Here is a 23,735-nt window from a genome sequence, read left to right on the forward strand (position 1 = left end):
TGATTTCTTTTTTTTTTTTCTTTTTTTTTATTGGAATTTTTTTCAATCCAAAGAGTGTCGATTAAGAATATTTTAGTTTTAACGAATGTATCCTATCAGCATCATCATCATCATCATCATCATCATCATCATCATCATCATCATCCTCATCATTATTATTATTATTATTATTATTATTATTATTATTATTATTATTATTATTATTATTATTATTATTATTATTATAATTATTATTATGAGTTAAAATAATAGTCAATTTCTCTCTCTCTCTCTCTCTCTTTTTCTCTCTCCTTCTCTCTATCTCTCTCTCTCTCTCTCTCTCTCTCTCGTTCCCCCCTCCGTTCCTCCCATGTTTGATAATCGAATTACAGTGATCCTAGTTTTCGTCAACGGGGAATGTCGGGATAGATTTGAAAATGCAGCATATCCGCACAGACTTCGTTTATCCATCATCAACTTTGTCATAGGAGTGCATCTATATGGATCAGTGAGTATCGTTCATGAATAGAATCGTTGAAACCGAGCGTTCTAATCTAACAATTGTTGAAACGTGAATTTCCGAGATTTCAGAGCATTAAAATGGGCTCTCGAGTATGAACGCGGCCTGTACGAGGAACGATTAAACAAAGAATTATAGTTAGATAAGCTAAGGGCCTAAATTAAGGGAATTGTGCCTGTTAAAGTCGGCCGAATTTATTTAAAAAAAAGAAAAAAGAAAAAAAGAAAGAACAAAAGAAGGAGAAGAAGAAAGAAAAGCAAAAGAAATAAAAAAAAAAAAAAAAAAAAAAAAAAAGAAAAAGACTTGTGATTAGTCCAGTAAGAGCCGAATTAAATTTTCCCCCATTTTTTTTCTTCTCATTCTTTTTATTTCTCAACTTCTTTTTCTTTTTTTCTTCTTCTCTTTTACTTTCTCTTTCTTCTTTCTTCTTCTTCTTCTTCTTATTCTTCTTCTTTTACATGTTTATATATAACGCAAAGCTGTTATCGTGTCAACGAAAAATTGAAATTGTCATGGAAAATAGATGTCTTTTTTATATCTGATATAATGGTACAAATAATAATAAAAATTAATATTAATTGATATTTTTCATCGTCGTAATCAAAAATATAAGAATATTAAAAAAGACCACTTAATTAATTATTACTTGATTTATTATTATTATTATTATTATTATTTTTAATATTTTAAATATCTTCGATTATCATTAATCATATAATTATGTATTAATTTCTTTTTTTTTTTATTATTATTAAAAAATTAATTAGTACTAGTGATAATTAAAAATATCATTAATAATAATATTTCGTTTAGTTTATTATTTCAATCAAGAGAGATCGATATTTACTATGATGATATATATATATATATATATATATATATATATATATATATATATATATATGTATATATATATGTAGTATTGCATATATTTACTGCTGATTATTAGCCAAATGAGATTCATCTAATAGAACAAATAGTTCAACGAACCGTATTCTCTAACGAGAGATCTAATTAATGGTTGCTTGATCAAACGACGGAGTGATCGTTGCCATAACAAATATCTCGAAGCATGATTTTCAGTTTTACGAATACACAGAGGTTGAAAAAGAGAGAGAGAGAGAGAGAGAGAGTTCTCGATTTCATTTATATTTTTTGAGAAAATTATAATTTTAATGCGAATGAACAAAATGGCTATTTAAATACGATAAAATTGGAATTAATATTATTTGGAATAACAATTTTATTGGAGAAACTGAAGTATTGTTATCTACGTATGTACGTATATAATATCATCGATAGGATATTTTTTCAACGTGTTATTTACAAAATTACAATGGGAATATAATTAAAGTGTAAAATGATATATAATCATTGATCAAACAAATTCCTTAGAGAATTTTATCTATATCACATATTTATTTAAATTTATGATAAAAATATTATTTTTCATTTGAATAATTAAATTAAAAATCTCATCGTTAATCAACGTCGTAACGTCGTTTGTGACGATATAAAGTCACAATTTATCAAAAAATTTGACGATTAATTCTTCACCAAAAAAAAAAAAAAAAAAAAAAAGAAAAAGAAAAAGAAAAGAAAAAAAGAAAAAAAGAAAGATCAAATTTAAAAACAAAAATTGCAAATCGAAAAGAAGGAAAAAAATAAACGAAAAAGAAAAAAAAAGAAAAGAGAGAGAGAGGTAATTCTTGAACGAAAGATCAAAGTGCGATGAAGGAGGAACAAACAAACGGTAAATCATTTATACAAGGTAACACGTTTCGTTAACAACAACAATAACAACAACATCACTTATCATCCCTTTCCTAAAATCTACACGTACACGAACAAATTTACACGAATTGATATAGAAAAGGACTTAGTAATTAAAATCCAATGAAAGAAGAATAAGTATAAGAAGAGGAGGAAGAAGAAAAAGAAATATATATGAGAGCACAAGCGACAAGAGTTACAACTCGGCTGGTAGGTTTTTCATTCTGGAAGATTGTATTCTCAGTTTTCACCACCGGCAGCACCAGCACCACCAGCACTATCGTTACTATTACTATTACTACTATTACTATTACTATTACTATTACTATTACTACTACTACTATTGCTACTACGTTCTGTATAGTGATATATACTAAGTAACGATGGCAATCGTCATAGCACGTAGATTTTTCGCGTTCTATAACAAAGTGGGGAAAGGACAAAACGAGACGCGATGTCGGTGTCTCGACGTCGGCCGTCGTTATGGTAAAAATGTGTTGGTACGTGCCCACGTTAACTTCTGGATAAAATCCGCTAGGCGAGGGGGTAGATGATAAAAGGTTGTGTGTTAGTGTATATATATATATATATATACATATATCTGTACATATGCATATATATATGTGTGTGTGTGTGGGTGTGAGTGTGTGCGCGCGGGGTGTCGTTTGGTTCGATACGTGCGCGCGCGCGGCGCAAACGAATCGGCTCTTCGCGGACAGTGCCGCCACAGCTCTCGAAAGAGACGCCCGTGATTTTGCACCCCCGCTCGCTCGAACCAGAATCTACCGGACTATACGACGAGGGTGCACCACGGCTCTCTTCTATCCGTCTATCTCTTTCTTTTTCTTTTTCTTCTTTTTCCTCTTCTCCTTCTTCTTCTCCTTCTTCTTTTTTCTCCTTCTCCTTCTCCTCTTCTTCTTTTTCCTCTTCTTCCTTTTCCATTTTTTCTATTTCTTCATCTCCTTCGACCTTTTCTCAATATTCTCTTTCTCTGATCCTATATCCGTATATACCTATATCCCTCTCACCCTTTTCCCACGTTTCTATATTCCCTATTATATATTCGTTCAACCCTTAACATTTGTTCTCAACTCAATCCTATTATTCTTATATTATTTTCATCGGTCTGTCTCTTTTCTTTTCTCTTATCTTTCTTCTTCTTCTTCTTCTTCTTCTTATTCTTCTTATTATTATTATTATTGTTATCGTTATTATAATCTTTTTATTCATCCTATGCACTTTCCTCGTACCATTGGCGTCCTCCTCGTGAAAGCACGCTCGTGACGTGCGTTCTAACGCTACGTTAAACGTAAGCGTACAAATTCGCGAGTGCAGTTCGAAGGAATATATCAAGAGGAGGAGAAGGAGGAGGAGAAGGAGGAAAAGGAGGAGGAGGAGGAGGAGGAAGAGGAGGAGAAGGAGGAGAAGGAGGAGTAGGAGAAGGAGAAGGAGGAGGAGAAGGAGGAGGAGGAGGAGGAAAAGGAACAGCACCTATTGAGCCTCCCAGTATTTTTGTGATTGTGAGATGGTGTTCGTGAACGTGCTGGTGCTGGTTGCTACCCTCTGGTTGGTGTTCGCGGAGCGTTCATCGAAAACGCTTTAAAAGAGTTCTCTCTTTCTCTTTCTCTTTCTCTTTCTTTCTCTCTCTCTCTCTCTCTCTTTCTTTTTCTCTCTTTTTCCTCTTTCTTCCTTTTTCTTCTCTCTCCGTCTCTCTTTCTCTCTCTCTTTCTCTCCTTTATACCTTCTCTCTTTCATTTATACTCGATGTATCCTATTTAGCGCGGTTTTTATGAATTAGTGTCATTTCCATTTTACATTATTGCATTTCATTCCTTTGTCCCTTTTCATTATACATATATCTATTTCCACGCATACACATAAATACATAAATACATACATACATACATACATACATACATACATACAAACATACGTGCATATATATTTACGTAGAGAACGTGTCGCAGTTTATATCTTTTCTTTTCTTTTTTCTCTCCTTCTTCTTCTTTTTCTTTTACTTTTGTCTCTTTTTTTTTTTTTTTTTTTTTTTTTTTTTTTTTTTTTTTTTTTGATAGAAAAATGACCAATTATCCAACTTGAAAAGTTGGAAAATAACAAATATGGTGTGCAAAGAGCATTGCTCCAGTATTGGCAGGGGGGGAGAGAGAGAGAGAGAGAGAGAGAGAGAGAGAGGCCAACGACTCCTACAAAGGGCGTAACGCTTCACGTCGATAAAAATTCTTTTTTCTTCTTTTTTTTCTTCTTTTTTCCCCCCTAAAACCCCCTCCCAAGGATAACGTCATTACTACGGTTTTTGAAGAGAAAAAGAAAAAAGAAAGAAAGGAAAAAAAAAAAATAAAGAAAAAATCATCGTTAAAGTTGAACGCGCTAATGCGAATTATCTTTGCGCGCAAAATCGGGATGTTGAATCGACGATAAACCGAAGGGAGAATAGAGTATGATGTTAGGAAGGGTCAGGGTGATCGACCCGTATAAGGCAACCACCTGACACATACGCACCACGCATATATATATATATACATACACACACACACACGTACGCAGACACGCATACACAAACTTTCTCTCTTTCTCCCTTTCTTTTTCTACTCTTTTACCATTCCTTTGTCAAACAGGATATATCTCACGATTTGATGTGTGTGTGTGTGTGTGTGTGTGTGTCTCTCTCTCTCTGTGTCTACCTATCTATCCTTGGAACCATTCCAAAAATGGGGAGAAGGATTTACATGCTTCTTCTATTTTCATGGATTTACCTTGGAATCCCAATGAACGATTTAGCAAACCGCTTCGAACAACATTTCAACTACCGCAAACACGTTCACTTGACTTAACCTCGATCGCTTGACACATCTTTTCCCGATTCATTTTATCCATTCAAACATAGAAAACCGATCTAATCGATAGATCAATATAATCTTAGAGTTAACGATACGGTTGGGTATCATTGAATATTTTACAGTTAAACTTGACGCGACTTGATTTTGTCTTATTTATTAATTTTGAATCTTATCGAGTAGAGTGAGAGAGTGAGGGGAGGGAAGAGTGCAGTTGGTTGTAAGAGAAGCGTCATTGAGAGGGGTCTTTTGATAATACAGATCTATTTATTTTCCGAATTTAAATAGAAACGATAATTAGATTTTTCGATTGATTCGATAGATTGAAGTAAGGAGGGAAGAAAGGAAGGAAGGAAAGAGAGATAGATAGATAGATAGATAGATAGATAGATAGAGAGAGAGAGAGAGTGAGAGAGAGAGAGAGAGAACGTTATTATTAGATTAGAATAACTTTTCCAAAGAAAAGGAATTTAATTAAGAACGGTAGTATTATAAAAGAAAAAAAAACCAAAAATAAAAACAAAAAGGAATTAATAGAAAAGTAAAAAAAGAAAAGGAAAGAGAGAGAGAGAGAGAGAGAGAGAGAAAAGAAGGGGAGAAAGAAAAAAAAAAAAGAGAAAAGGAAGCACCATCGTCAAAAAAAGAAAAAAAAAAAAAACCCACGGACGTTTTTCTTAGCAATGAGAAAGAACAGTTACGCGTTGACAAATGCCGCCGTTATGATTCGTCGGGAGTATATCGACGATGAGTTCCTGTCTTTGGTTGTTCAAGGAGAAGGTTAAGATCGTTACAAGGGTAGAAGCGAGCGAAGAAAGAGAGAATAGAAGAGGAAGAGATCAAAGAAGAGGAGTAGGAGTAGAAGGAGTAGGAGTAGGAGAAGGAGGAGGAGGTGGAGGAGAAGGAGGAGAAGTCCGAATCGGAGAAATAGAAGTAGGAGTAGGAGTTGGAAGAAAAAGAAGAAGAAGAAAAAGGAAAGAGGAGGAGGAGGCGGAGGCGGAGGAGAAAAAGTGGAGGAGGAGAAGGTGGAAGAAGAAGAGGAATAAGAAGGTGATAGTAGGATCATCAGAGATGGAAGGTACAAGGTGATGAATAAAGTGCAGAGATCCCAATGATATCTCGGCGAGGTGGAAGCGAGGGGTGTAAAGGTCCACCCAGTAGTCCGCCGAGTAGCGGTTCCGAGGACAACGGATTTGTTAATCGTCCTCGGGTGGCGGGTCTCTACGTAAAGAATCTTAGCAGAGAGGAGTTGGACAGTTTAGCGGAGGAAGGGATTTACGGGCCAAAGGGCGATCCAAGCGATGAGAGAAGACGCGACGGTGGTAGTCAAAGGAGTTTGAACTTACCAGGTACGAGTCGAGAATTTGAGGGACATCATCGTTATCCCGTAGGATATACCTCTAGGACACCCCAACCACCTAGAAGATCGGGTATAGGTTTTAGATATAATGAGAATGAAAGAAGACTCGAACATCATGGTTCTGTGCCAATCGAGAGAGGTTGGTCGAGACGGGTTTTTGAGGAGGGCTCCAGAGTTCACGGTTCACCCGTACGAGAATCATTCGGTTCCTGTGAGAGTTGGAAATCAGTACAACACGGTTTACGTAGGATCGATTGCAATTCACCAAGAGGTACCAGTAGTACCGCTGATCTACGTGGATTTACGATCGAATCGAGATCATCCGTTTCTCGCAATACGGATTTTGCCTTTGAAAGGAGTCGCTCCAGGAGCCCCGAGGAACCACCGGTTCCTCCTACAGCCCGTAGAACGCGAACGAGGACGGACGATAATCGGGAATCGCTTAACAATAAGGGCCAAACGACAAGGCGCTCGCCCCCACCTTACGCTGGTTTGAGTCCACCGGAGTATACGGTTTACGACGATTATGATTACGAGGATGGCCTCTCAAGACTTTTCCCAAGATGTACAGGGAGAACGTATGCCGATAGTCCACAGTATGAACAACCAAAGATAACGAATATTACTGAGGGAGAAATTTTAATAGATAATGAAAGAAACGAATCGACCAAGGATAACGTTAAGGAAGAAGAAAACATTAAAACCGATACGATGACTCGGATATCGCCGACGATGAATGATAATAATGGTCCAATTTTTAAGGACAACGAACAGGAGGAAACGACAACGACGACAACAGTAACAACAACAACAACAACAACAACAACAACAGCAACAACACCGCCATCGAAAAAATCAGTATCATCGAAGATCCAGGATAGTACGAGATTGCGTCCACCATTGGCAGTTACGGCGGGTACATCCGCGGATTCTGGTACCGGTGATTCCGGAAGTGCCGAGATCCAAGCTGACACCATTATGGGAACACCAAGGGGTAGCACGACTATAACACTTGATACCGTTGTCGCTAATGTCGAAGGGAAATCACCTGGTTCTAAGACACCTGGCAAGGGTGGTAAACAAACGGTCAAACCATTTACAAAGGAGAGCCTTGACAGGTTAGAAAACCGTACGGTACAATTGGTTAGAGATTATGGATTTCAACCTAAAAGGAAGATGTCGGTCGAAGACGGTGCAGTTCTCCCAATGAAATTCGAACCTTTCCCGACTGAACTTTATGGCAGGCCACTCGAAGAAATCGATAACTTTATATACGACGAGGTAAGTCACCTCTTAGATATCTGATATACTTATTTTTTTCTTACTTTTTATCTTTCTTTTTTTTTTCCTTTTTTTTGCTCTCTCTCCTTTATATTCGATCTTTTCTTTATCGTCTGGTATAATAATAATAATAATAATAATAATAATAATAATAATAATAATAATAATAATAATAATAATAATGATGATGATGATGATGATGATGATGATGATGTTAACGATGATGATAGAAAAGAAGTAATATTATTTTCCCTTAAAGATTCTTAATGGATAATGAACGACATTATAGTTAATTCTAAGGAGATCACAATAACGAACGATAAAGAGCGAGAATAAGCACGCAATCGTTTAAAATTTTATCAAATGAGAGAGTGGATAAAAATGTGTGTGTGTGTGTATGTGTGTAAGAGAGAGAAAGAGAATTTGCGTTAAGTATCGTTTATCTTTGTGATGATCTCTTCGAAAGGATTAGCTGCATAAAATCCTCTTTTCGACGAGACTACCTACCCTCTCCCATCTCGTACCCTCTTTAACCCCCATCCCTCATCCCCCATATCTTTTCTCTCTCTCTCTCTCTCTCTCTCTCTCACTTCGCCACCCGTTGCTTCCCTCTTTGACGACATGGCTGTACCTTGTTACACGGTTATCCTAACGTTAGTTGCTTCCTTAACTATAATGTTGCATGTGAAATACGTATTAAACTCGATCGAAATTTTCCTCGATATTACGGCATTATTCTATTTCTCAAACATGAAACAATATTTTCAACATTTACGACGATATTAAATTCGGAATGTTACGGGGGTAGGGAAGTGGGGTGATGATTTTGTTGTAGGAGGAAAAGAAATTGACACAGATAATACATTTATATTGTAGGATACTTTTTCTTTTTCTTTCTTTTTTTTTTTTTTTTCCTCTTTCTTTTTCCTTTTTTCTTTTCTTTTCTTTTTCTTTTTCCTTTTCTTTCATCGTCGAACAAAACGAACAAATCGAATTTGATCGATGACGATTAAAAGAAGGAAAATTAATTTTCGAATGATACGAAATATCTATAGAGTATCCATAGAAAAAAAATCTATAGAATACGTTACATTTATAAAGTTCTAGTTGAAAGACGATTTAATTCAAAATTATGTTTGGATCGATTATATCGAAAGTGGATAATTTATTTCTATGGAGATATTTTATTTCAATGTACGAATAAAGTTATTCTTACGAGATAATTCGATAAAACAAAGAATAGAAAAAACAAAGAATAATGTAAAGTCCGATGATTGCGTCGGATAATTGATTTTAATATCATTCGAAACGAGAAAAATATTGAAAATTGTATGAAAATTTTTAATTTAGAAAAAAAAGACATGGAGAAAGATGTTAATATTAAATTCTTACGAATCGATTTGTAAATATGATTATCACAAATATCGTTCGACTTGGAAATAATCTAATCGAAAGAAATAATAATAGATATATCGCGACGATCAAGAAGAAAAATTGATTTAGAGAATGTGATAGTGGAATAATATTGAGAAAAAGGGAAAGAAAAAAAAAAAAAAATAAGGAAAAGAAATAAAAAAAAACCAAAACGCAATAAAGCAAAAAAAAAACGTATACATTGAAACATTTCAAATATATAATAAATATAAATGGCGAGTCAAGAGAGAGAGAGAGAGAGAGAGAGAGAGAGAGAGAGAGAGAGAGAGAGAGAGAGAGAGAGAGAAAAGAATGATTAATATTCAAATTCTTATGAAATTTTGAATTAAACAAAATACATTACGACGATAATAGGATCGATTTGATAAATAGTTCCTTTAGATTGATAATAGATAGTTTTTCAATCAGAATTTATTTTGACGATTGACGTTTGACGGACTGTGCACCCTCAACCCTCATCCCCTTCAATCCTTCAGCTCCCTGTACGGGAAAAGGTTTTGTTATTTATTACAATTGAATCGGCAGTATGTATAAATGAGAAATGTGCGGGTTCATGTTTTAATATCATACCTCTCTCTCTCTCTCTCCCTCTCTCTTCCCACCCCCCCTCTCTCTCTCTCTCTCTCTCTAGAACGGCTATATAGGTTCACAATGCAGAGGCACCCTTACGTCACGGTAAATGCAAACAGTGTTGCGGAACCTTGCGTGAAAAGAGCTCTGACGAAGGCTATTGGAAATCCTTTCACAATGGAATAACGGAGATCCATTTCGCGTGTATAGAAGACACGAACCTATATAACAGAATAGTAAGGTTTTCTTGAAAGATAGAAAAGAAGAAGAGAAGAAGTGGTAGAAGAAGAAGAAGAAGAAGAAGAAGAAGAAAAAGTAGAACTAGAACTAGAAGTAGTAGTAGAAGGGGTTGCCAATAGACTAGTTTTATCGAGATAAAAAAGAGACAGACAGACTGAAAATGTTTTCAAATGTAGTACTTCTTTTTGAACATTTTTGGACATACAAATAGAGAGTACTCATATATATATATATATATTGTGTGTTTCTATATATTAGGTGGATCTCGAAACGTTTTAAATGGGTCTTCAAAATTCTCATTTAATTTTAAACATTAATTATTCTCTTTGTATATGTATATATATATTATATATATATATTTTTTTATATACATATTTTTATTTTCAATTTTATATATATATATATATATATATATATATATATATATTTCTTTTCTCTCTCTCTCTCTCTCTCTCTCTCTCTCTTTTCCAATTATAAAACTCTACGTGATTAATTTACGTAGTATTATCAAGGGATTTGTAATTTTTTAAAAATTATAAATCCCTTTCGAAATAATGATATCGTGAAAGGATACGAATGATTTTCGAAAACACCTTGGAGTAAATACATTTTTTATTTAATTAAAAAAAAAATCCCTTAATTTATTAGAGATTTTTAATTATCAAGCTAAATACATATTCGACGAAGCTAAAACATTTATTTCGTTTTTATTTATTCGTTAATTTTTTCACATTTAAAACAAAAACAAAATCCATCGATTTAAAATGAAATCTCATTAGAGATTTGTTTAGGATTAAAGGAGGAAGATCATGTTTTTCGTGATCGAAGATGGCAGCAAAATTCGAGAGTGCGAACGTAGACTTTGAAAATAAGCGACTGGCGATAATGTCGGTAGGAAGAGAAATGTGTGGGATAAGTAAGAGGTGAAGAGTAAGAAGGGGTTAGTGGGATGATGGGTTGGTGATGGTGGTGGTGGTGGTGGTAGTGGTGGTGGTTGTGGTAAATGGAAACGCTTTCGACGTTCGATGTGAATACGGATCAATGTCGATAATGTCGACTCGGTAGGAATCGTTCGAGTAGATTGCATAAGAGGGTCAGTTATAGTGATAGCGACGATGTGTAAACGCGGCCTAAGAAATAGATATGCATATATGTATGTATATATGTATGTATATGGATCATTATGAAGTGAACTTTGAATTATACACTGGTATTATGTTCCTTCGTATTAAATACGGAAATTAATTTCTTACGTTCCTTTGGTTACTTATGGTTGATTACAATCATTATTATATCCTATGTTTATTATATTTATGTTAGGTTACGTTTTAGAAAAGGTCAAAAGAGAGAGAGAGAGAGAGAGAGAGAGAGAGAGAGAGAGAGAGAGAGAAAGAGAGAGAGAGAGAATGAGAGATAAAAGAATTGAGAAGTTCTTGTTGATAATTTGAAAAATCAATTATACATTTCATTAATAAAAATTATTAATACATTTCTATTATATACCATTAGGACAATTTAGATTTCTTTCTTTTTTTTTCTTTTTTCGTTTTTAAAATTGAAGAAAAAAAAATATCTTATATTAGCACACGTTCAATAACAATAGGATTCGAAATAAGGAGATTTCAATGGTCTCGAATGAAGGTGTGATTAATTTAGAAAAAAAAAAAAAAAAAAAAAAGAAAAAAGAACAATCATCATAACTTTCGACCGACCGATAATATTTATATACTATTTACGTATGAGAGATATGTATACGTTTTAAGAGACACATACATGCTTACGTCCATATATATATATATATATATATGTATGTATATATATATTTTTTTTGTAAATCGACTCATTCAAAATCAATCGTACAATTCAATTCTATTCGTTGGAAGGATCGATAGATCATTCAAGGTGTAATTTTCCTTTTTTTTTTTATCCTTTTTTTCTTTCCTTTCCTTTTTTTCTTTTTTTTTTTTTTCTTTTCTTTACTCTTTTTTTGCTGTACATTTCTTTCTTCCTCTTCTACTTCTTATTTCTTTTTTTTTCTCTTTTTCTTTTTTTTTCTTTTTCTTTTTTTTTTTTTTTTTTTTTATCACGACGACACGTCAGACTCGAGGAATCGTAGAATTGTGCAAGAAAAATCGATGAGCGTGTAAACGCGTGACGGTTTAAGTCACCTCGTTGCTGCTTAGCACCGTCCTGTGTTGTCCATTAATACGTTTGTACGTTCGCATAGGATTCTAACGTTGTAAATGTAGATGTTCTCTCTCTCTCTCTCTCTCTCTCTTTCTATAATAAATCGAACCTCATGGAGCAGAGCCGACAGTAGTTAAGCTCGGAGTTTAATCAAACTTTATTAGTCCTCCATCACACGATATAAGAGTAGACCAGAGTAGAACAGAACATAGAGAGAGAGCAAAACATAGGACAGAACAACAGAGCAAAATGCATCACCGTGGTGACATCTTAAAAAAGAAGGAACGTATGAGAATCGAAGTAACGAATGTTCTTGCCCATTAACGTTCGTTCGAAACAAAAGCAAAAACGGGGATATTATATATCGATCGGGGATCGATCGATCGATCTAAATGGGATCGATCGCGCTGAAAAAAAGTATCACGGTCAGTTAATCTCTGTCGACTTCTAGCGTTTTCCTCCTTTTTTTTTTTTCTCTTTTTTATTTCTTCTTTTTTTTTTTTTTTATTTTCCTTTTCTTTTTCTCTCTCCTTTTTTTTTCTGTAGCTTAGAACATGTGTGCATACATACATATATATATATATATATATATATATATACATGTTATTACGGAGTAGTATGTATAAAAATATATAATATATATGTATTATAGAATATTATACACAATACCATATGTATGGTATATATTATATATTTTATATATTATGTAATATAAAGAAGTATGGTTAATGAAAAATTTTTCAAATATAAAATATATAGGAAGATGGAACAGATCGATCATTCTCATTTCAATAGAAAACGTGACTGCGTAGTTGACAAAATGCGTTCGATACTTTCATCTCGGTCTTTTAATTATCGCCATTATTTCTCATTGTAGTTCTCGGACAAGCGCTCTGCCTTTTAATGGAAAGTTTACACGCTGACATTCTGAACAATCTAGACTGAAATATCCCGATATATCTGATGGCAGGCTATTCCACGAGACTTTCATAAACCATCAGGATGTAGAATCGAAGTGACACACATATTTCCATATTCGTGGCATCTAATAATTTCTAAGATATATATACTCGTAAACCATACCTCCCCTCCCCTCCCCTCCACTCCCCTCCCCTCCTCCCCACACCTCATGCAACTTTTATTCTAAATGCCCTTCTATGTATGTTTGTAATATACATATCTTATATATTATATTATTATATTATATTAATATGTATAATATATTAATATGTATAATTATTATTATTATATTTATATGTATAATATATTATTATATAGATATATTTATATATGTTGGTGTATGTATGTATTGGATGATTTAAAACAAAAAAGAAAAAAGATAAAGAAAAGAAAAATTAATAATTAAAATAATATTACATTTCCTTCTTTTACGATAATTTTTCTTCTTAAAGACGAATAAAAGATATCTCTTTGTGTATGTGCGTGTGTGTGTTTAGTTTAACTTGTAAAATTCCGATTGCGAATTCTAAAAGTTCTCGAAAATCGAAAGAAAATTGACTTTTAAAATTGATCAAAGTATCTTTGTTATTTTTTTTTTTTTTAAACTTTTCGTATCTTTCTGACTTTATACATGACAATAATTATATTTATTTTATTGCTATTTTTCTAAAAAAGAAGATCGATCGAACGTTTTCGTAAGAGAAAGAGAAAGAGAGAGAGAGAGAGAGAGAGAGAGAGAGAGAGAGACAGAGAGAAAGAGACATTAAAAAAGTAGTTCGAACTAACTTAAGCAATCCTGTAAGATGAAAACGGAAGAAGAGATAACACCAAATCGCTAAAACTTTTCCTCGTATTCTACTTAAAGAAAAAAGAATCTTGTCGATTCTCTCCTTTTGTTCGTCTTAAACGTTAACGGAAGATGTCTTTGGTACACGGAAAGATTACGATGTTTTTTTGAAACGCCATTGTACACGCTTAAGTACCTTCCAAAAAAAATAGTAAAAGGTAAAAGGTAAAAAGGTAAAAAGGTAAAAAGGTGATATGGTATTTAAAAAAACCAAAAAAAAAAAAAAAAAAGAAATGTCTGACGCTCGTGAAATGGATAGTGAATGATTTAATAAAGGACAAGAAAAAAAAAAAAAAACAAAAAAAGAAAAAAAAAAAGAAGAAAAAAAAGAAATTACGAACAGCTTGAAGATCGATTAAAAATATTTTTTCATAACTTTTTCCTCTTCTCTTTTCTTTTTTGACGCGTTAAAAAAAAAAGAAAAAAGAAAAAATACAAAAAGAAAGAGAAAAAACCATTTCCATCTATTTCAACGATTGATTAGAAGAAATATATTTGTCTCTCTGTGTTTGCGAGTGTTTTTCTTTTCTGTTATTTTTTTTTTCCCTTTTCCTTTTTCTTCTTTTTTTTTCTTCTAATTACGATAATACATACATACATACATACATACATACATACACCACAATCCAAACGTTTCATACGTTTGATCAGTCAACAATTTGCTATGTGTCATCGTAAATGCAGCTTTTTATGTAAACACACATACACACACACACACACACACGCACATACACACGTACACGCGTACATGGAAAATATATATATATGTGTGTGTATAGTTATATCTATTGACTCATACGTACGTTAGAGTAACGTTGCGTCTCTTCCTCTCCCTTTTTCACCTCCTCCACCTCCTCCTCCTCCTCCTCCTCAAACTTCTCTCATCCCTCCCCGCGTTGCATTTAGCGTAAAACGTAGGAGGAAGATGATATGTTGTTGGCTATTGGTTGCTGCCCTTCTCTAATGCGGCCTCCAGAAATGTGCGTGTTACCGCACTGCGCTTACTGACACACTTCGTCTGATTTATATACTTTATTCACATTTAGAAAAAGGTTTTTAAACGTGACCGTCGCTATCGTTGCTATCGTTGAATAACAAAGAGAGAGAGAGAGAGAGAGAGAGAGAGAGAGAGAGAGAGAGAGGAGGAAAAGAAAGGAAAAGAAAACGAAAAAAAAAAGATGAAAAAATGAATAGAAAAGTAAAATATAAAAAAAATTCAAGATGATTTCGAACGAGAGTAACGCTTTCGAATTATGTACTATAAGTACTTTCATTTATGGAATCTTTTAATTCCATACTTGCTTTTTCATATTTTTCTTCTCTTTATTTGCCCTCGCTCCTTTTCCCTCTTTTTTTTTTTTTCTATCTTCTTTTTTTTTCTTTTTCTTTTCTTTTTTTTTTTTTTCGTTTGGTTCGATCGCAGACAATATGTATGTACTACGTACATAATTTTATATATACTTCTTCGGTCGGTATTCTTGTTCTTAATCGTTCTCTCTCTTTCTTCTTCTTTTTTTTTCTTTCTTTATTCTCTCTCTTTCTCTCTCTCTCTCTTTTTTTTTTTTTTTTTTTGTTTCGTGATTAACCGCGATATGTCGACAATGACAATAGAGTTGTTAATTAACTATAATTCGATCGATCATCTCGTAGCATACACTACGAGATCAAACTTTCGAACTTTGTTATTTCTTTATTTTTTTTTTCTTCGTTCTTCTTTTTCCTTTTTACGTCTATGTTCATCGTTCTTTCCTTTTTTTATTTTTTTTATTCGTTGATTATTCTTTTTTTTTTTTTTTTTTTTTTTTAATTTGACTTTGGCAAATTGATAATTAAATTATCATTATATTATTATACGCATAGTTTATATATATATATATATATATGTATATGTTAGGTTGGTATATAATAAGTGATATAATGTCAATATTTTTGATATTTTATTAATATATAAACGAATGACTAATATCTTTTTTTTTGTTCTTTATTTAATAAGTATATTCTATTAATAATATTATACTATACTATATTCCATTATAAAAATTAGATGTATTATATACGTATATATTTAGATGTTCGTATACAATTGGAATGTATTACGTCATTTTTGCTGTATGAATATTTAAGTATTGACCATCCCTCTCTCTCTCACACACACACACACACACATATATATATATATATATGCATACACTATATGCACTAATGTGTATGTATCCGTATTTTTGTTTTTTGAAATTATTTTTCTCGGTGCAGCAAAAATGAAATTATTAAGCTCGGCTAACATTCGAAAAGAGAATAAGAATAAATCATAAAAGACAAAAAAAAAATATATATATATATATATGTATACGGAAGAGTAGTACAAACAAGTATTTGAAGATTGTTCTTTCTTCTTATGAGAGAGAGCCAGTGTCCGAAAAAATATATATATATATATATATATATGTTTTCATATACATATGTATGTATATATATATTTCTTGGTAGCGTAGAGTAAAGTAAACATCAGTAAGCGTTTGCAAAAGGGACACTTGAATAATTTAGAAAGAAGCAACGGCACCCAGTCGCATTTGCGTTACCAAGAACGACCTTCGACCTTTCAATGGCATCAATGGCATTTTTTTTTTTTTTACTATGCAGACACACACACACACACACACACACACACACGTTACATAACGGGAACGTGATTATTTTTTCTTTTCTTCTTTTTTTTTTCTTTTTTCGTTTTTTTTCCTTACTTTCTTTTTTCCCCCGATAGCCTTTGGGAATTGAACGTTTCCCCTTATATTCAGGTATATAAATACGTATATATATATATATATTTATATTTTGACAATTGATTGCATGTTTTTTTTTTAAATTATTGTTATTACGAATTATTTTATCTGTTTAGGAATTAGTTCTTTCTTCTTTTTTTTTTTTTTTTATAATTTATTACGATTATTACGTGCGACAAAATAATATATATATATATATATATATATATATCTTTTAAAATATATTCGAATGACTTAAACGTCCAAATCATATCTATATTTTATTTTTATTTATTTCAAGATATTTTTACGGGTTCGACGATTTATTGATTATCATATATAAAAATTACGTTATTATTTAACGCAAAAATGACAAACAGAAAAAGAAATGTAAGTGGAATATATTTATTCGTGAAAAATAATTATTTTAATTCAATGTCAAAGGATGAAGAATATATATCGTATTTGGATTAAAAAAGATATGTCATCAAAAAAAGAAATTAAAAATAAAAAAAAAAAAAAGAAAGAAAGAAAGAAAAGAAAAGAAAATATGTCCTTTTAATATCACAAATGATTCATACAGAGCACATCACTTACATTATCACCGGTCCAATTTATCTTTTTCATCGATAACAGATACGTTGTATGTCCATCTATCGATTTGTTATCTCAAATATAAGATACTTTCAATCTCTCTCTCTCTCTCTCTCTCTCTCTCTCTCTCTTTTTCACTCTCTGTAAAAACTTTTCTCTCTCGTCGTGTTTAGAAAATATCTACGGAGAAGAGTATTATCACCGATATCGGAGAATATAGGAAATAAATAAATAAATAAATAAATAAATAAATAAATAAACAAACAAGAAAAATGAAAAGAAAAAGAAACAGAAGAAATGAGAAGAGAATGAGGTAAAGAAGGAGTCAAAAAAAAAAAATAGGAAAAAAAAAAGAAAAAAGAAAGATAGGACAAAGGAAAAGGAAATAATGAAAGAAATAGAGACGAGAAAAATCAGAAGAGAGAAGACAGAGAGAGAGAGAGAGAGAGAGAGAGAGAGAGAGAGAGACCGCAACAAAAATAAAAACAAAGTAGAGGTAGAAGTATAAGAAGAAGAGCAAAAATAACGTTGTCGCAAAAACAAAAAAAAATAAAGAAGAAAGAAAGAAAGAAAGAAAGAAAGAAAGAAAGAAACAAAAAGACGACGAGGGGGAAAAATCATTTTATAAAAGAGGGACAAAGTTTTGATAAAAGTTTTATTTCTTCGTTCGTTGGTAATGAACGATCAATCCATTTCATCGTTTTCAAAATATCTCTATATTGATTTAATAAACGTCGTTTTTCAAAATTCATATTCATGAATTAGTCTTGATCAATGTTCTTTAACAACACATACGTATGTACGATCACACACATATACATAGGATATACAGATAAATAGACGTAGACACAGACAGAGAGATATACAAACCGGTTACGATTAATTTCCGTGTAGCGATTGTGCGTGAATACGTAAACGATTACGTGGTTGGTATACACCATACATATAGGGGGTAACGAGGGAGGCCGGGAGGGAGGAAGGGAGGGATTGGGGTGAAATGAGAATGGAGAATGAGAGGATAAGGGATTGCGCTCTTTAAGGAAGGAGACATTAAATAGGAATGACGATCGGTGATGACGAATGGGAGGGTGGGGTTTGAGGGATTGGCTAGGTAAGGACACTGGGGGAGGGGGGAGCGCGGGGGGTGGGATACGGTTGAAACTATGGAATGGGTGTGGATATAGTAGAGACATTAAGAGAAGAGAAGGGAAAAATAGAAACTGCATGTGCACGCAGTGTTAAGTGCGACAGTACGGCGCTGGTATCTCATCGACCGCATCTCACTGTTCCATATACATTTACATATATATATATATATATATATATATATGTATGTATGTATGTATGTATGTATGTATGTATTTCACGGACTTTTATATGGCAACCACTCTCAAAACTTTTATATGCAACTCCTACTTCTTACTCGTTAAGCTACATCCGAAATTTGTAGGATGGAAGGTGGAACAATGCACGGGCGATTGGTTGATACCTAAAGAGGAAGAAAGAAAGAAAGAAAGAAAGAAAGAAAGAAAGAAAGAAAAGGAAAAAAAAAGAATCTGTATATTGGGGTGAAACTATCTGTATGTGTATGTGTCTGTGGTAGGGCTGTGTGAATCTCCCTCGGAGATTCGCCGTGAAATGGCCGAGATTTTTCTCCACAGAGTTCATCTTTCTCTCTGGCATACAATAACCTTCTTTCTCTCTTTCTCTCTCTCTCTCTCTCTCTCTCTCTCTCTCTCTCTCTTTCTCTAATTACTTCGACGTATAAGACTCTAGTAATCCGTTTCGCTTCGTAATATTTCATTCTCCGTATAATAATACCTACTTTATGGTTATTGAGAATTTTTTCTTTCCTTTTTTCTTTTTCTTTTTTCTTTATCTTTTTCTTTTATTTCTTTTTTTTTTTTTGTACTTTACTTTCGCGAGACAACGAAGCGAATGATAGAGATTAGAAAAAAAAAAAAAGAAAAGAAAAATAAATGGACATTTTTGTATGTATGTTAATGGACATCTTAATGGATGAATTATAATATATGTATCTATGTATGTATATATATATATATATATATATATATATATAAAGACGATAACTATATATCTATGTAACATATACGTATATAGTTACGTACATAGTAAAATTATAAATCTTTTGAAATATTCAAATATCAATGTGGCTTGCACGTTCTCTCAATGATTAACATTTTATTCATCCTGAATCGTCAGGAACGAACTATTATTCTTAGTCGATTCAATCTCATCAGTTTCTACTTCTGAATAATTATTATTCATTTCTTACGTCTTAGTTTTCTTAACTTGTAGATATATATATATATATACACACACATACATACATATATATATGTATGATTTACATCGCAAATATATCGTCTCGTTATTATTCGCGTTACTATTCATTCAAATTTTATATATACATATGACCTTTGTTTCATCCCTTATAGATTTAATATTTATATATATATATATATATATATATATATATATATATTTCAAATAAATTTTTCAAATTGCTTGATCAATCGTATCTCGACAATCAGGCAATTCGGGACGATAGCGAGAGCGTAAAATTAACGTTCCCGAAAGTGGGTCTCGTGTTCAATAAAAACTTTTTATAAGCAATCTCGGAGATGAGAGAGGAATCAAAAAGTAGAAAGAAAGAAAATATACACATATACAAACAAAAAAAGAATAAATAAATCAAAAATGAATATATAAATAAATAAATAAATAAATAAATCAAAAAGAAAAAAGAACGAACAACGAAGAGAGAGAGAGAGAGAGAGAGAGAGAGGGGAGGTGGGGGAGGGAGAGAAAAGGAGAAGAATTAAAAAATACGAGAAAAATCGAGAAACAAAAGAGGATGGGAACGAATGACGTATTTGTTATATGTATATCTTTGTGAATGTGTGCGTACGATTGGCTGGAATGATAACGAATTTCAAGCTTCCTACAAAATTGCATCAAAATTTGATGATGGCAAAGTAGAGATCGAAAAGAAATCCGATAAGTGATACATACACTATACATGCACACACACACACACACATACACACGCGCACGTACACACATACATACACATAAAACTGAAAGCTGATGGTGTTATCTCGTTCTTTTCGACTGGAGAGTGGCTTCAATTATTTAGGAAGTCAGTAAGGGTAGTTTGGTAAGAGTTCCCTCTTCCCTCTCTTTCTCTCTCTCTCTGTCTAAGTTAATATGAGATATATATATATATATATATATCTTTACTCCGTACGGTCCTTTCGGAGTCCGATCTTCTCAGACTTTATATCCATCTAGTGAACTCTTTCTCTTCTTGGTGGTGCATTGCGCTGAAATTGCGCGTTGTAAAAAGGAATACGAGCTGAATCGTAGCCACGCCTACTTTTTCCTACTTCTTCCTACTTCATCCTATTTCTTCCTATTTCATCTTCCTATTTCTTCTTGCTCCCTTCATTTTCATTATTACCATTTACTATTTCATCAACTCCATTTTCTCTCTCTCTCTCTCTCTCTCTCTCTCTCTTTCTATCTATCTCTATCTCTCTCTCTCTCTCTCTTTCTCTCTCTATCTGTCTCTCTTAATTTAACCATAAAAGCAAAGCAACGGCGTGTCGACTATACACGTGCATACTTATCTACTTATGTATGTTTAATGCATCCCCAACCAGGCGTTTACGATGTTGTACTGTGTTGTATTCTGCTGTGCTGTATTGTATTATATTGTATTGTATTGTGTTGTGTGCTCTTTTCTTTTCTTTTCTTCTTTTTTTCCTTTTTTTTTTTTTTTGGCCTAGGCTTGATATACCAGGTGTACAAACGTATATATGTATATATATATATATATATATATATATATGACGTGGTATACATAGTGCGAGGGTTAATCTTTTTTGGTTATTTATTATAGAACTGCATCTCTCTCTCTCTCTCTCTCTCTCTCTCTCTTTTTATTTTTTTATTTTTTTTATTTTTTTATTTTAATTATTACTTATTATTCTTCATTACTTCTCTATTTTTTGCTTCTTTACTTTTCTAAATTTTTTTCTTCTCTCTTCCTCCCTTTACGTATACGTTCACCTTCGTTCTTTTACTTTCGTAGCACACGATCGAATATAGGACGAATTAATTTTCCGCTTTTCCGGAACGACAAGAGTGAGTACCTTCGACCAACGAGCGTTCGTAACAGGGTACTGGGTATTACTAAGTATTAAGTATATAGTACGAAGTACTCACTTATTAGGTACCAATGGGTGGTTTTCATCAACGAATACTTTGGCGACGTTGTTGGTACTCGGCACCCTCCTCGACCCAAATTTTTGATAATCGTTATGTAGAACATTGAAAGAAATATCTTTTATCATTTACGATTATTTATTTAAAAATCGTTGTCCACTTTATCGCATTCGTTGTCGCTATCGAAATCGCCATATTCGTCCATGTACTCATTGTACACTTTCTCAAATTATTTTTTCTCGAATCAATTGTCAATCGATTCTTCGTAACAGCAATACATTTTTTTTCTTTTCATCTCTTTCTTTCTTTCTTTTTTTTTCTTTTTCTTCTTCGTTCAACAAATATGTCGTATCACTCGCTTTATTATTTATTCAAATCTTATATATATATATATATTTTTTTTTTTTTTCTTTTCATTTCTACGCAAATAATAATTTTGTTTTCGTTTTTATTAGAAGCGAGAAGAAGAAACAAAACGCACAAAAAAAAAAAAAAAAAAAAAAAGATCGATTAACTCTATAAAAGAAAAAGTAATGGAGAAATATGACGAAACGATATAATACGTTTTATAAAATTTTCAAAGTAATCTACAAATTCAAACGTACATCGTAAAATGTATAATAGATTATCTCGTTGTTGCACTTTTGCCATTGAATTGCATTATTGTAACGATTATTGTACGGATTAGAGTGCGGAATTAATCGGATTGATTTCTTGGAAATAAATTATTTTCAATTATACGATGGTCAAAGAAAAGTTCTTTCTCATTCTCAATGCCATTGAATGAAGAAAATCGGAGAAATTGACATTAGAAAAAAAAAAAAGAAAAAAAAAAGAAAGAAAAAAATAAAGAAAAAGAAAAATTATAAAAAAGTGATATTGACTTGCGACGGATTACGTAATATAGATATACGTATAATAATAAATAAAAGTATATTGTATATACTTCTTTATCTTCTCCACCCCATTCCCTACCACCTCTTCAATTCTCCCTTCTTAACTTCAATCGATCCCTTTACCACCCTTCTCTTAATTCTATCAAAATTACGTTAAAAATTTTCGTACTAACGTAACGTGAGATTTAACGTATTAACAAAGGATACGATCGATCCAGCTAGTTCGACATCATCAACCCTTATGATTGATTATCAAGTTAACTTGTTCACTCGTTTTTTTAGGGCCGGGGATGGGATGGGAGGTTGTGGGAAGGGTTGCACGAAGAACGTGCCTTTGAAATATTATTTGGGAGTTTCAACTTTACTCTTTTCCCTTTTACTTATTTTCTTTCTACTTGTTTAGTTTTTCTTTCTTTATTTTATTTATTGCATTTTCGTTCTTTCGCTCCTTTTTTCTTTTTTCTTTCTACGAAGAAAAATAAATCGCTCGATTCTTAATGAAATAAATTTTAATTTTTAATATGAATGAAGAGAGAGAGAGAGAGAGAGAGAGAGAGAGAGAGAGAGAGAGAGAAAGAGAAAGAGTAAATATAAGAGGAGATATAAGATGTGGGATAAGGAAGAGAATAATAAAGTAAAGAGAGATAGAGATAAAGATAGTGTTACGGAGAGAGAGAGAGAGAGAGAGAGAGAGAGACTCGTAAATGTTCGGACGTTTAGCGAATGGTCTTTAAAAAAAAACATAAAATTTTTTATTTCCTACGAAGCCATCATTTCCAATATCGTCCATAATCTCTCTCTCTATCTCTCTCTCTCTCTCTCTCTCTCTCTCTCTCTCTCTCTCTCTCGTTCTCCTTTTTACTATTTAACTTTAAGACTTTACATAGAACTTGGAGTTGTGCGGTCTTGCGTATCTCAAGTTTTTACAACATCGTACATAAAAGGTTTTAGAGATCTTTTGAAGTAAAAGAAAAGGGAAGAAATGAAGAAATGAAAAAAGGAAAGGAACGATAACTGTTGCTTCGAACGATCACTCGTTTGTTATTTTACATATGATGATGATGATGATGATGATGATGATGAAATAGAAGAAGGAGATGAAGAAAAATAAAAGAAAAAAAGAAAAAAGAGAGAAGAGAAACTAAAAGAAGAATTTAAAGAAAATATATTGTAATAATGAATGATCGTTAAGAATAATCAGATTAATTATTAAATTGTTATATTGTTTGAAA

The 23,735-nt window shown here is 32.5% G+C and overlaps 1 protein-coding gene across 3 annotated transcripts in view; it reads left to right on the forward strand.

Moving 5' to 3' along the window:
* The first annotated feature begins 6,082 nt into the window (after positions 1–6,082).
* The window catches only part of LOC124422256 (sodium channel protein 60E), a 94,608-nt gene continuing 76,955 nt past the window's right edge, over positions 6,083–23,735 (forward strand). For 2 of the 3 annotated variants that reach the window (XM_046958485.1, XM_046958512.1), the window contains exon 1: positions 6,236–7,765. In XM_046958485.1, the coding sequence (XP_046814441.1) occupies positions 6,236–7,765 (1,530 nt within the window). Of the gene's footprint in view, positions 7,766–23,735 lie in introns of all 3 variants that reach the window. The other variant, XM_046958476.1, reaches the window with a different exon arrangement.

This window comes from Vespa crabro, chromosome 1 (assembly GCF_910589235.1).
Source record: "Vespa crabro chromosome 1, iyVesCrab1.2, whole genome shotgun sequence".
Lineage (NCBI taxonomy): Eukaryota > Metazoa > Arthropoda > Insecta > Hymenoptera > Vespidae > Vespa > Vespa crabro.